Below are 15,669 nucleotides of genomic sequence, written 5' to 3'. Positions count from 1 at the left end.
ATAAAAATAAATTATTGGAGAACATTTTTCTGCTCTCTCCTCTGTCATCACTTTCTCAGACCACAATAGGGTATATTCCCTAGCATAATAGCAAGGTTTTCAAAAAACAAATGCATACCTTTAAGGGTCAGATGAGTCCCATTTATTTTACCATGTCTCTGATTTTTAAATAAAAGTGAGAGGACCAAAAGCTGTTTTCAGTCACACAACCTCACCATTCTTACTACCACATATTTCCTGCCATTATTTCTGGCCTCCTTCTCCCACTCCCATTGTTGAATCCCAGACCAGAAACCAGTATAATTTTTCTTTAATACCATCCTATGTGGGAACCTCATATGAGAGTTAAAATTATTGATCAGGTTTCACAGGAAATTCCAAATAAAGGAAGGAAGGGAGGGAGGGAGGGAAGAAGGAAGGAAGGGAAGAAAGGAAGCAAGGAAGAAGGAAGAAAAAGGAAGGAAGGATGAAGGTAGGGAGGAAGAAAGGGAGGAAAGAAGGGGAAAGGAAGGAAAGGAGGAGGAAGGGAGGGGAAAGGAAGGAGGAAGAAAGGGAGGAAGGAAATAAAGAAAAGAAAATTTCTGCTCTGACCAAATGAAGTAATTGCAGAAGCATATGTACCTATATATAATTTGCAATTTTGTTAGTAAGCACACTTACACAAAACCTCCAATTCTCTCTATTGATGGAAAAAAAGAAGGGATACAGATAATCAAAACACTGGCTAATCCAAGAGTCATTTAAAATTAAAACTCATTAAAATCAGCATTTACGATGTATTTACTATCTCCCTTTTCAGCTCAAGTTAATGTTTAAACGAGTCTTCCTTTTTAGAACATATCAACCACCAAAAGAAAATCCCCTCAAATGCTTCCATGATAGTAGAAAATCAGTCCAAAGTTTAAAGGGTACTATGAACGATCCACAAAAAAAAAAAAAATTGCACAAAGATTATTAAGAGTTGGTGGATGTACCCTCTCTCTCTGCCCCTCCCCCGTTCATGCTCTGTCTCTCTCTGTCCCCCAAAAAATAAATAAACGTTGAAAAAAAAAATTTAAAAAAAAAAAGGGGCGCCTGGGTGGCGCAGTCGGTAAGCGTCCGACTTCAGCCAGGTCACGATCTCGCGGTCCGGGAGTTCGAGCCCCGCGTCGGGCTCCGGGCTGATGGCTCAGAGCCTGGAGCCTGTTTCCGATTCTGTGTCTCCCTCTCTCTCTGCCCCTCCCCCGTTCATGCTCTGTCTCTCTCTGTCCCCCAAAAAATAAATAAACGTTGAAAAAAAAAATTAAAAAAAAAAAAAAAAAAAAAAAAGAGTTGGTGGATGTGGGCTGCCGGGGTGGCTCAGCCGGTGAAGCATCTGACTCTTGGTTTTGGCTTGGGTCATGATCTTGTGGTGGTGGGATCAAGCCCTGCATCAGGCTCTGCCCTCACAGCACAGAGACTGCTTGGGATTCTCTCCGCCCACCCCCACTCTGCCTCTCCCCTGCTCACGCTGTCTCTCAAAATAGATAAACCTAAAAAATTTTTTTTTCAAGAAAACATAGAAAAGAAGCCATGGTTTATCTAGCACGTGATAAGCAAAACAATACCCACGAGTGGCCATAATCAAAAAAACTAAGAATGAAAAACAAAAACAAACCACAAGAAGGTATGAAGAGCTCCCACTTCCAGCCTCATTTAACCCGCAGCACCCTGCACTGTGGTTGCAGTGTTTGTTGACTGCTGTCTCCCCAGACCTCACGCCGTGAGCCCAGGGATGCTCTATCACACCCGGTGCATCCAGCGCCTGGTGCGCTGCCAGCCACAGCAGCAAACACCTGCGGAGCCGCCCACGGAGCCGCCCACGGGCCACGAACAAGCCCGCCAGGCCTCCTGGACTAGCAGAGCTCGCAAGTAACCGAGCACGATGTGTAGCCCAGGTTAGGAAAGGTAAGGTTTATACCGCATCACTAATTCACAGTTGAGGAAACCGAGGACACGAGGCAACCCAGGCCAGGACCTCGGACTACTAATCCTGAGATCCTTCGACGTGACACAAGCCTCTTGTTTTCGTTTCTACTGACGCTGCCTTTATTGACCCACTAACTCGAGACCAGTCCATGCTAACAACTTCAGAGTCTTCAGCGTGTAATGGGCCCGAATCTCACATGTACGTAATTAGCTTCCACCGCCGCAATCCACTCGTAGTCCATCTTCTAATGTTATAAACTTGCAATAAAGAAATGGGGTGTTTCTAGTAAACAAAATGAATATTCTTTCAACACGGAATTTTTGAAAGCCTAGTCTCTATGCTAACGGGTCTTTCCCCTTGAATTTATTAGTCTCGCTTAATATGTACCTAGCTCGGGGCGCCTGGGGGGCGCAGTCGGTTAAGCGTCCGACTTCAGCCAGGTCGCGATCTCGCGGTCCGTGGGTTCGAGCCCCGCGTCGGGCTCTGGGCTGATGGCTCAGGGCCCGGAGCCTGTTTCCGATTCTGTGTCTCCCTCTCTCTCTGCCCCTCCCCCGTTCATGCTCCGTCTCTCTCTGTCCCAAAAATAAATAAACGTTGAAAAAAAAAAATTAAAAAAAAAATGTACCTAGCTCGATTTGCACTTTATTTTTTTATATTTATTTATTTTTGAGAGAGAGAGAGAGAGAACAAACCTAAGAGGGGGAGGGCTAGAGGGAGAGGGGAACAGAGGATCTGAAGTGGGCTCCATGCTGACAGCAGAGAGCCAGATGTGGGGCTTGAACTCATGAACCTTGAGATCATGACCCGAGCTGAAGTTTAGATGCTTAACCAACTAAGCCACCCAGGTGCCCCTTGATTTACACTTTAATGACCACCATCGGTTGCTCTCCAACAGATGGCTAAAATGCCACCCACAAGAAAGTGAGATCTAGATGAATGTTCTTCCCTTTCAAGGAAGACGACGTAGACTACTTTCTGATCAAAGGATAAATTCCCTGACGATGAACAAAAATGGTGTAAATGTGTCCAAAGATGTCTAATACGCGGGATCTGTTCAAGAACCACAGAGGACCACTTTCTCTGTATATACAGAAGCTCTCCTGCTCGACTCACAGGGTAATTCTAAATCCCCTGCCTATTGGCACGGAGTTGTCGCCAACTGAGGATTTTAAAGTGGATTCCCCTGTGTAGATTTACCTTTGCAGTTAGTTGATCTCCAGGTAAGGGAGGGCTTAGATTCCTGTAAAGCACACCGTAAGGGTTACAAAACTGGCTGTGCTCTGGACATGCAAATAAATACGCAATGCTTGCAAATTCGACGAACTGAGGCCACAACTTCTATCTGAACATCTCTGGGCTCAGGGAGAGTTTATAGAGTCTGAACATCCCAGGAATCGTGAATCACTGCTTTGAGGACAGGTTATAGCCAGGGGACATTTCTATCAAGGGAATAGAATACCCTTGATCTAGAATACCCTAGAATACCCCAAAGGTCTGTTGAACAAACAGGTGACCGTGGCAGCCATGATTCTGCGTCCTCGCTCCTGGATTCTTTTTTTTTTTTTTTTTTTTTTTTAAATTTTTTTTTTCAACGTTTATTTATTTTTGGGACAGAGAGAGACAGAGCATGAACGGGCGAGGGGCAGAGAGAGAGGGAGACACAGAACCGGAAACAGGCTCCGGGCTCCGAGCCATCAGCCCAGAGCCCGACGCGGGGCTCGAACTCACGGACCGCGAGATCGTGACCTGGCTGAAGTCGGACGCTCAACCGACTGCGCCACCCAGGCGCCCCTCACTCCTGGATTCTTATCTCATCCTCAGTATGCCTACTGAACTACTACTAATTTTTTAAGACTGAGCCCCTGTCCAAAGTGTCCTCTCCCTGATCCCCTTACTATACAATCTTAATCACATTCCCCTCGGAACACTCATCAACTTTGGCTTACCTGTGATGCACTTACCACAGGTATGACTGTCACTTGTACGCATGTCTATTATTCTTGCTTAAAAAAGGATAATCCCTGGACAATAGGGACCACATATTTTTCATTTTTCACCCAGTTCAGCAGCTAGCACATGGCAGATGTCCACTTAATGTTTCTTAATAGCTAAGCGCCAAGACAGATAAAACTTTTGTCCAGTTTCCAATGAGGAAACTACTTTAGAGCCTACAATTGGGATTAAAACCCAGGCCTGTCTGTTTCCAAAATTCACGTTCTTTCCTCCATGCCATCTCTCCAGGATAAACAATGCTAACCTGAGACATTCACATAAAAACACACGGCCTTGGCGCCTGGGTGGCTCAGTCAGTTAAGCGTCTTGACTTCGGCTCAGGTCATGATCTCGCGGTTTGTGAGTTCGAGCCCCGCGTCGGGCTCTGTGCTGACGGCTCAGAGCCTGGAGCCCGTTTCAGATTCTGTGTCTCCCTCTCTCTCTCTGACCCTGCCCCGTTCATGCTCTGTCTCTCTCGGTCTCAAAAATAAATAAATGTTTAAAAAAAAAAAAATTAAAAAACAACAACAACAACAACAAAAAAAAACACACGGCCATTCCCTTACTGATGGAAGCATACAAATTAAGGCCTGGAGACATAATTCAGGGTAGATATGCTTTGTTACCCAGAACGTACGTAGGTGGGGAGTAAGCCAGGAGACATGCAAAATTAAAAAATGACGTAACTGAAGGAGAAAGCTTGTTCTCCTTTTCTCCTTTGAGAAAGCTCGAAGAATCCTTATTCCCTTCACCCAAAGATAGATTTCTTGGAAAGTCTTTACCAACTTTATTCTCCTGAGCATAAAGCATCATATTAAGAAAAAATCAGTGAAACCTTTTATCAACTTAGGTTTGTGGAAACACTCGTTGGACACAATGACCACTGCATTTCTGCTTCCTTTCAACTCCTCATCTTTGCCCTGCAATCACGAAACGAAAAAGGTGGCGACTTGGAACCACGGAGACGCTGGATGGAGGAGGCAGCTCGGGCAGCACTCCGCAGCAGCCGCCTAACTCCCAAACAGAACGCGAGATGAAGGAGGGAGTCCTTCCAGCGGTCCCCAGGTTGGAAGCAATCTATTCCCATGCTTGACCTAGGTTTTTACCAGCGGTCCAGCTCAGTTGGCACTTTAATTACATTCAGGACAAATAATGCAAGGCACCAAAGCCACGACACAAAATCAGCCCCGGGTGAAATACTGAATCTTCCCCACACTAATCTGCTGTCCACCAGCGTCTGTATTATAACGCCAAATTGAAGACGTGAATGAATAAAATGGAGAGGGGTTCCTTGTACTCAAATTTCCACGCTGTGTTCCTTTCCATTTAACTGCAGTGCTCACCTAATCTGAAATACCGAAGGGGGGAAAAAAAGCGCATTTATTAAAGAAAGCAAAGCCTCACCCGCTTCTCCTGGATATGGAGAAAAAACAGCTGCATTAACCTTCCAATGAAAAAGAACGACACTTCAACCAGTCTCAGTCCCTGATCAAGTCTTCAGCAAACATATTACCAGGGACGGTGGAATTCATTATTTTTTTAAAAAGAAGTTCCACTACACATGCTTCAGAATTACTGTACCCCAATTAGCAAGAATCATAAGCTAGAAGCTGGTTTTGTTTGCGAGGACAGGGGAGTCAATTCCTGGCTGATCCCTCCCGGTATTGCTTTCAGCACTCAGAATAGCTGTGTTTGGCTGGCCTGTTGTTGCAATTAGGTTTCCAGGTTACCGACAACCAAACAACCCTGGGCTGAATATAACTTCTGGACGTGCTTTTTAAGACTCCAAAACCTGCCATATGCATCAGCAGATAACTACTGCCTTTAATCAGGATGGACGACTGAGCATATATAAATTGGTAATATTTTAAATCCAACACTTTTTATTGGATATCATGACAATTTTCTGAACATGGGTGCACATTTAGGGACATACAGAGGACCGTCGGGTCAGCATGGGATTATCAAGGGTTACCTAATCGCCATTCACTCATTCATTCATTCAAGTGATTTAATTCATTCATTTTGGCCAATCGTAATTTGTTTTTATGTTACCTAAAATTTTTACTCATGGTGTTTCGCTTCTTTTTCTATTCTAATCATTAACTCCTGTCAACTTCAAAGACCACTTGCTGGAATGACATGGAGTACTTTTGGCCAAAATTAACATGTAAATAAAACTGTTATTAAGAAATAAAACTCAGCTGGGGGGGAGGGGAGTGAACAATGCTTATACTTGGCCGAAAGAATTGCATTTAATCAAGACATCATGGCATATAGATATTTTTAACTTTAAAAATAAGGCACAGGACACACTGCAAAGAGATGAAATGAGAAGGTGCCTTAAGTTTTTGTGTTTTTTTAAATCATGTTTAATAAGCACAGTAAAGGTTAGAAGAGAAACATGCAAACAGCTTAAAGATCAATGAATAAAGTAAGGGAGAAAATGAAGAAAAGTTGGGAGAGATTAAGATAAATTTGGATGGAGATATCCAAAATGCTGAATATACATGAACAAAGGAGAAAAAAAAATACTTGGAAAAAAAGTAAATGTGGTCTGATAAAAAAGTAATTAAGCAAAAAAATTATTAAATAATTATGTTTAGAATTATCCTCTTTTTTTTAATGTTTATTTATCTGACATAGAGAACGTACAGGAGAGGGGCAGAGAAAGAGGGAGGGAGGGAGGGAGGGAGGGGGGGAGGGAGAGAGAGAGAGAGAGAGAGAGAGAGAGAGAGAGAGAGAGCGAGAGAGAATCCCAAGCAGGCTCCGCACCATCAGCACAGAGACCGACGCGGGGTTCGAACCCATGAACCTTGAGATCGTGACCTGAGCCGCAATCAAGAGGCGTACACTTAACCGACTGAGCCATCCAGGCACCCCAAAATTTCTCTATTTCTTAGATGTAAATACATCTATTTGGACAGAATAAAAATATTTAGATATATTGAGAATTATCTAAATGCTTTCAAATATTTTTGCCATAATCATACGAAGTCACTCTTTTGGATGAATGTTCAAATTTAGCAGATTAAATTCTACATATTAATAATATGTTTCTACTCAGTTGTAGTGACAAATTGTATTTCAGGAGATCAAATTAAATGGTTCCTTCATGTTCTCTGCCCTGTACTGGCAATACTCTACAGGAAAAAGTTCCCAGGACAGTGTGGTGCTTCTTTGGGAACCAGAAAACCAACAATGAGAACGTGTTTATGGAATGGAATAAACCATACATATAGTGTAGCTAGTTCTGGAAGCAATTAAGTGAAAAAATCAATTCTTCAGTATGCTAAAAGAGACAGAGAGAGAGAGAGAGAGAGAGAGAGAGAGAGAGAGAGGAGAGCCTGTGGGCTAATTCACAAAGTTATCACCAAATCTATTGACCCCTGAAGGTAGGCCATTAATCATACCTAAATGTTGTAAGCAAAAGAAATTTTCAGTGTGGCAGACTATCTTTTCCAAAAATGGCCACAAAAATATATTTGGCCCACTTCTTTTGCTAGAATCTTGCCACTCTCCACCAAGAGATAAAGTCTATTTCCCCTCCCGGAAATCCCAGACAGGGCCTTGGACCAACTGGAAGATAAGAATGTAATGGAAGTGACTCTGAGTCTTTCTCCCTCTCTCCCTGTCCCCTCCTCCTCCACCTCTTCCTCTTCTTCTCTCTCCCTTTCTCTCTTCCCCTCCCCATCTCTCTCTCCCCCTCCCTCTTTCCCTCTCTCTCTCTGTCCTTTCTCTCTGTCCCTTCCTCCTCCACCTCTTCTTCTCTCTCCCTCTCTCCCTTTCTCTCTTCCTCTCCCTCTCTCCCTCTCTCCCCCTTCTCTCTCTGTCCTCTCTCTGTCCTCCTCTCCCTCATCTTCTTGTTCATCTTCATCATCACCTTCTTCTTCCTGTTCACTGTGGCCATCGCCTCCTCCTCTTCCTTCATCGTCTTTATCGCTTTCTTCTCCATCATCTTCATCGTCGTCATCACCTTCTCCTTCCTCTTCTCCTCCTTCTTTTTCTTCTGTCTCCCCACCTCACCGCCTCCCTCCTGCTCTCTCCACACTTGCCCCTGGAACCCCACCGCCATACCATAAAGATGTTCCATCTAGCCCACACGGAGAGACCGCACGAGACCGGGCAGGTGAGGGGGGAATGAACGCCCAGCAGATGACCAACAGCAGCCGCCACTCACGTGCCTGAACAAGCCTTCAAAGGACTCCAGGGTGCAAGGGTCCAGTCTTCAGCCTGGACTCGGACATCGTGAGGCCGAGAAAAGTATCTCTGCCGTGCCCTCCCTCCCTGAGTTCCCAACACACAGGACCCATAAGCAAACTACATCATTGTTTTCCATGACTAAGTTTTGACGTTGAAGGACAACTCCAAGATTCAGTCGCACAAAGAAGTTAACCGTGTGTTATTTTATGTGCTGATGTATTTCCTTTTTCACCTACCACTTGTCAAGCCCTTACTCTGTGGTCACCGCCGTCAGAAGGAGCGAGAAGTAGCACGCCGCACGCGTACAGGGTTTATAGTTGACAGAGCGTTCGCGTTTACGTTGTCCCCTTCTGGCCACAGCCTGTAGACACAGCCAATGTGATTTCTTATTCCGCTTACCAGCTACTCAACTCACAGGGCCTTTACTGACCTTCTTAGGAGAAGGTACGATAATTTCCACGTTGCAGATGAAGAATGTGAGGCCCACAGAGATTAAGTGCATTACACTTTGAGACCTTGGGCGAGGCAAATGCAATTTGTGTCCCGCACGTGATGCCCTCCCTACTCCCTTCCTCGGATCCTGAAGGTCGCTCTGTCTGCCTGGTTACCTGGCAGCTGTCACTTGAAGAAACCAAACGGCTAAAGAAACCAAATGGCCCTCTGACAGTAAACGTGGTGACAATTAAAAATTCACGCATGGTTCTTGGTTCAATGTCTCCTCCTCTACCTCTTCACACCCTGTAGTAAATTTCCATGTGAAAGTCTCTTAGACTTCCTGTGGGAGCTGTTAGTACACATGCCAAAGCCACTTCGAGGGCTGTATTGGAAACATTCAGCATAAATATCCTGTCCTATAGGGAATATTAGCAAAGGTCAAAAAAAAGAAAAAGTCAATTGAGAATATAACTAAAATAATTCTAGGTTTTGTGACTAATGGTAACTGGTTAAGGAATATTAAGGATAAAGGGGTGCCTGGGTGGCTTTATTTCGGCTCAGGTCACGATCTCACGGTCTGTGAGTTTGAGCCCCACGTCGGGCTCTGTGCTGACAGCTCAGAGCCTGGAGCCTGCTTCGGATTCTGTGTCTCCCTCTCTCTCTGCCCCTCCCCTGCCCATGCTCTGTCTCTCTCCCTCTGCCCCTCCTCCCCTCCCAAAATAAATAAATAAACATTTTTTTGAAAAAAGGATATTAAGGATATTAAAAGGAAACTGTGCCCCTCTTCTGGATTCACTTCCAAATTTGAGGCTTCTTTGTGTGTCTTCTCTTTCCTATCATCGTTAAATCAAAGTATAAAAAATAAATAAGGCCCTTCGCCCTCTCGATGCCCCTTCAAAACCAACAGGGGGCACAGTTCGTGCCCCGTCACCGTGAGCTCTGCAGGCCCAGGTCTTGGTCACCAGTGTCTTCCTCTGCAAAATGGAAATACTGACAACCCTACTGCATAAGGATTAAACTCTCTCTCTCTCTCTCTCTCTCTCTCTCTCTCTCTCTCCACTCCCCCCGCCGCCCCCCGCCCAGTGTGGGTCTCTGGTTTTATTCAACTTCCAACACTTGGGTTGGCTTCATCTCCAAACAGTTAAGACTTCAAATACTTCTGACGGCCACGGTTATCAAATAACAAACAAAGCGTTCTCCCTGTCGCCACGAAGGGGACCCTATCGGCCCAGTGATGACAGAACCGTCTATCCCACTGCCGGGGCCAGAAATCCCAGAGTCACCCCACTGATGTCCCCTCGTTATTCCCACACCCAACCAGCCACTAGGTCCTGCCTCTCAAGTCTGGTCCCTCCACCATCCCCTCAGCCTCGCGCCCCGTGAGCTCCACGTTCCTCCCCACTAAGTGGTCTCTGGGCTCCAGCCTTGCTGTGACAGCGAAAGTCACCATGCCAGCTCCCTGCTGAACCCTTTCTGGAACTTCCAACGGTTTTAGGAGAAAGTCAAAACTCCTTCAAAAAAACCTTTTCTTGGGGTGCCTGGATGGTTCAGTCGGTTAAGCATCTGACTTGGGCTCAGGTCATGATCTCACTGTCAGAGTCTGGAGCCTGCTTCAGATTCTGTGTCTCCCTCTCTCTCTCTCTCTGCTCCTCCCCCACTCATGTTCTATCTCTCTCTCTCTCCCTCTCGAAAGTAAACATTAAAAAAAAAATTTTTTTTCTAAATAAAATAAATACTGGGGAGCCTGGGAGGCTCAGTCGGTTGAGCTTCCGACTTCGGCTCAGGTCATGACCTCACAGTCTGTGAGTTCAAGCCCTGCATCGGGCTCTGTGCTGACAGCTCAGAGCCCGGAGCCTGCTTTGGATTCTGTGTGTGTCTCTCTGACCCTCCCCCATCCATCCTCTGTCTCTGTCTCAAAAATAAAATAAAACATTAAAAAAAATTTTTTTTAATAAAATAAATACAAACCCTTTCTTAAAAATTTTTTTTAACATTTATTTATTTTTGAGACAGAGAGAGAGCATAAGCAGGGGAGGGGCAGGGAGAGAGAGAGAGCGAGTGAGAATCCCAAGCAGGCTCTGTGCTACGAACCCACGAACCATGAGATCATGACCTGAGCCGAAATTAAGAGTCAGTCGCTTCAGCAACTGAGCCACCCAGGCGCCCCACCTTTAAAATCCCTTTATGGCTGGGTCCTCTGGTCTGTCACACATCTCCACCCGGGCACCTTCCCATTCTTCAGCCAAACACAATTTGTGTGAGTTTCTGAACACGCCCTATGTTGTCTCACCTGCAGATGTTCACCAATGCTGTTCCGTGTGTGGGGACCTCTTCCTCCCCTGCTGGCCTGCCTGACACCCCCTCATCCCATTGGGGCTCAACTTACACGCCATTTCTTCCAGGAGGCTTTCCAGGATTACCCTGGCTCTGGGAGCTGCCCCTCCAGGACCCCGTACCATCCGTGCCACAGGCTTCGTTATACGGCTTGTCTGCCTCCGCTAAACAGTGAGCTTCGTGAAGGCCGTGCCCTTGCTTGGCTTTCTTGCTGCTGTAAATCCAATTAGCATGATGCCTGGTGCACAAATAGGTGCTCAAAACTTTTTTTTATGAAAAAAATTGTGGTATTAATTTTTTACTACCAAAAAGAGCCATAAACTTGTGATTCGTGTCATTCCCTTAAGCTCCAAACCCTCCTACATGAAAGATGGCCTAAAATAATGGCTCAGACACAGAGCAATTCATCTCCAGACTGCCCTACGCCAAGCCATCTGCTTTAATTCTGCAGAACAGCTTTGGTGGAGCGCACAAAGACCGCCATTAGCATTCCTAATTCCACCTGTATACTCAGAGTCGTCTGGGACACACAGGTGAAACCGACACTGCCACAGATTAAAATGCACACATCGAACCCAAACTGTCTCTCTATGAATGAATGCATTTATGAGAAGCACTGGGCATGTGCTGTTGATACCAAATTTGACGCCCACGATTTCACTACCTTTGTACCAGAAGGCAAAGAGAATTCCCAGAGGGGGAACCACAATCTGAACACGGTTATATGGAAACGAGTGAATTAGAGAAGTGGGGAGGGGAGGAGAGTTTAGAAATAAATTACAGGGTCACCTGGGTGGCTCACTGGGTTGAGCATCCGACCTTGTTTTGGCTCAGGTCATGCTCCCAGGCTTGTGGGATCGAGCCCCGCAACAGACTCTGTGCTGAGCGTGGAGCCCGCCTGGGATTCTCTCTCTCCCCCCACCCCGCCCCTCAAAATAAGTAAACAAGCTTTAATTTAAAAAAAGAAAGAAAAGGAACTACAGTCATGGTAAAAATGCTGAAAGTTTCCAGTGACAAATGACATCGCCTTCTCTTCACTATATACATAACTATGTACACCCATTTACATAGACTAATAGGTGAGAAGAGCCAGAGTTAATCAATACTATTGATAAAATAATTGACACAGGAATAGCACAAGGGAACAGCAACCTGACCAGGAGAAGCACCAGCCAGCAGAAAGGTAATTTAATTCAATTTCCACATACTCTTTGAGTAAATTAAGTATCAGCCAATTGAGCGTTCATGAGAAACACGATATCCAGCTCCAAAAGCCATACTAAGGGAATCCCTCTGCGGGAGGCAGGTGCTGAGCCTGGCCAGCTCAGTCAGAGGAGTATGAGGACTCTTGATCTCGGGGGGTTGTGAGTTCCAGCCCCATGTCCAGTGTAGGGATTACTTGAAAATAAATTTTTTTTAAAAAAGAATCTCTTTTTATAGTAATACATACATACATACATATATATATACATATATATACATACATATACATATACATACATATATATACATATACATACATATACATACACGTACATACATATACATACATACATATACATATATATATATCTATATATATACGTATATATATATCTATATATATAGAAACAGTAATACAGATAATAGACATATAATTTTAAGTTGATATTTACAATCACTCTTTTAATCCAGTTTTTAAAAGCAGCTGTGGGAGAGCCCATACTAGCTAATGCAAAACTTGTAGCACTGGAAATTGAGTTATCTGTTTCTAGAAAAACAGGCTGTGAATATGGAGTTTTTACCAATTAACATACACTCTACAAAGTACAAGTTGGGTGATTATCAGGTGACTTGTTTCACAGAAATTTCTAAAAGTCAGCAGCAGAGTTACATTAGGACGCATAATTGGAGGGGCCCCCCGGGGTGGCCCAGTCGGTTCAGCATCCGATTTCAGCTCAGGTCATGATCTCACACTTTGTGGGTTCAGGCCCCACGTTGGGCTCTGTGCTGACAGCTAGGAGCCTGGAGCCTGCTTCCGATTCTGTGTCTCCCTCGCTCTCTGCCCCTTCCCTGCTCATGCTCGGTCTCTCTCTTCTCTCAAAAATAAATAAATGTTAAAAAATAAATCTGAGGGGCACCTGGGTGGCGCAGTCGGTTGAGCGTCCGACTTCAGCCAGGTCACGATCTCGCGGTCCGTGAGTTCGAGCCCCGCGTCGGGCTCTGGGCTGATGGCTCAGAGCCTGGAGCCTGTTTCCGATTCTGTGTCTCCCTCTCTCTCTGCCCCTCCCCCGTTCATGCTCTGTCTCTCTCTGTCCCAAAAATAAATAAACGTTGAAAAAAAAAATTTTTTTTAAATAAATAAACAAATAAATAAATAAATAAATCTGAAAAAGATGGCCATGGAAGTCCATAAATCTCTGAAACTCAATAATACTTACTGCTACAAGGTGAGGAAAAAAATACAAAGCGGCATAGACTGCCATAAGAAATTTCCTGGACAGAATTCTCTGGGTTAAACATTAGACACTGCAAATATACCAGGTAATTTAGTTTTCACTCTCCCACCATCCCTTACCACTGAGAGCTTTGCCCCCAGCTAGCAGGTGGGCTGAAATAAACCTTGTTCCAACAAACCAAACATCCAAACTATGTAATCATGGGATGACATCTGAGCTTGATGTGGCTGGCTGCTTATAAAGGAGTCTTTCACAATGATAAACGGGAATTTTCATTGTTGACTAAGCCAGACACTTGCATACTTCCTGCTGAAATCAACCAAATGCAAATAAACAGCCCTATCTTTAACAAAAAAAAAAAAAAAAAACAAAAAAAACAAAAAAAAAAACAAACACTTCTATCCACTCATTGCGAAGTACACTGAAATCTGTTCCTTTGTATAAAAGGATAAGACTATCATATTAGCCTGTTACCTACCTACTAGACAGAGACCTTGAAAGTTGTTTTTTCAGTACCGCGATACAGGTAAGCCACGTTACGTGTAGGTTCTCACCCGCGTCTTAACCAGCACTGCACTCGAGAAGGCAGGGTGATGCTTCAGGTTCAGTCTGGGGCCAGGGACTTAGCAGAACCAAAAGACCCATGGGTCCAAGCACAAACCCCTAGCTTCACTAGCATGGCATTCTTCCCATTCTATTCCACCAGCAAAAGTCCAAGGATTTATTGCTACTCTACACAACTCTGGATCTTTGAAACAAAGTTTTTACAAGTAGCGCATGTAAAAGTAAAACGGGAACAGTAAACACAGAAAATTTGTTCTAAATTAAAGCGAAATAAAATTTTAAATTAGACCTACACCGATGAAGCTTCAATATCATAACCAAAAATCAATGTTATGATCACAGATGATGTTACATGCCTGTTTCTTAGTACCGATTCCTCTGGATTTCACTTCTATTATTCTTCTAACGTATCACCCTCTTGGCTTTTCTTTTAGGGACTTAAATAGTGAGTGGAAAAAATCTGAAACATCGATCTGGATGGTTGCTGCATTGGTCGAGGATGTTAGGCTACCTTCAGTTCTAAATACAAAAGCCACACTCCAAATCAGGAATATTCTCCAAAACCTTTACTTTCACGATGTTGCTTCAAATTTTGTTGCTTTTTTCAAAAATTCTGACTGGAAGTGCCAGTGCCATCACAGCACTGCATGCTTATTTACAACGAAGAACTCCCTGAAATGAGAGATCCTGGCACACGGCACCAGCATAGGTCGCTGCCAGTCACTCGCGCAGCTCTCTCCCACATACCGCCTGCTCCGTGGAGGGGGTGTGACAGCCCAAGCACTTGGTCTTCCCAGGCTTCCCAGGAAGCCTCCCACGAAGCCCTGGATTCAAGGGCATTTTGAAACTCAAGTCAACCTCAATCCAGCTCTGCCATCTTGGTTATGCAACTGAAATATGCAAGTGGGAAGAACTGGGTTCATAATTAGAAATGGACAGAAAGGACTTTCAATAAGTGGTTAGTAGTCTTCACCAATGTTGTGGTTTGTTGGGTTTTTTTTTTAAGTTTTCTTGCAATCAATCTGACCCAAACTCTTCAACCCTCATGTTATAATTTTGGCTCTCCCTTTTTGGTAACCAGCTGTGATGGAGAAGAGCTAGTCACCATATTCTTTGTAGGTACCGAAGCCAATTATTGACTAGGTCTGAGTAAATCGTTTTATCCCCTCGGAGTAACAACCTCTGGTATTGTTTCAATTTTTTTATTCTTTCTGGTGTAGCTTAGCTCTTCAGACTCTTTCTAGAGTCTTCCTACAACATTACCTTGTTGTACTTTATGATTGGCACCTGGCAAACGTCTTTTTATGTCCATATGGCTGGAATCTAGCCCACTGCCTGGCTCTTGATAAATAGTCTTGAGAGAATGTGAAATCGCACATGAGCAGTAATCAATAAATGGCTGGGCATGATTCATTTGTCTACCTTGGCTATGTTTGGCTATTTATTTGGTCATCATTTCCCTATGATTCCTGCCTTATGGAAATCATCATGCTTTCATCCTGAATAGTCCCTTTGACCTTTCCAGACAACTCCAAAAGCTCCTCTTGGTAAGTGTACAACTGAAAGCTTGGCACGCTTTGACAGAACTTGAAAATCTCATCCTGTGTGTGTCTGAGTCCCATGCGGTGTCAAGAACAAGAAGTTTTTCTCTGTTCAATAGGTTTTGCTGTTTAGTGGGGACTTACATGAAATGTCTTACTGAGAATAGTTTGATACCTCATCCAAATGGTATTTTTAAACATACACACTTGGTTA

At 44.3% G+C, this 15,669-nt stretch overlaps 1 protein-coding gene across 3 annotated transcripts in view; it reads right to left on the bottom strand.

The window, feature by feature from the left end:
• DCDC2 (doublecortin domain containing 2) overlaps nt 1-15,669 on the bottom strand; it is a 152,323-nt gene that overhangs the window by 123,769 nt on the left and 12,885 nt on the right. Inside the window, exon 1 of one of the 3 annotated variants that reach the window (XM_030314743.2) lies at nt 5,345-5,786. The exons of the other annotated variants lie outside the window; for them this stretch is intronic. Coding sequence (XP_030170603.1) covers nt 5,345-5,380 — 36 coding nt within the window. The 5' untranslated portion in view covers nt 5,381-5,786. Of the gene's footprint in view, nt 1-5,344; nt 5,787-15,669 lie in introns of those variants that run through there. 3 annotated transcript variants of the gene reach the window in all.

The sequence above is a fragment of the Lynx canadensis genome, chromosome B2 (genome assembly GCF_007474595.2).
Source record: "Lynx canadensis isolate LIC74 chromosome B2, mLynCan4.pri.v2, whole genome shotgun sequence".
Lineage (NCBI taxonomy): Eukaryota > Metazoa > Chordata > Mammalia > Carnivora > Felidae > Lynx > Lynx canadensis.
The sequence above is the reverse complement of the archived record's forward strand: the minus strand, read 5'-3'. Positions and strand labels throughout refer to the sequence as shown.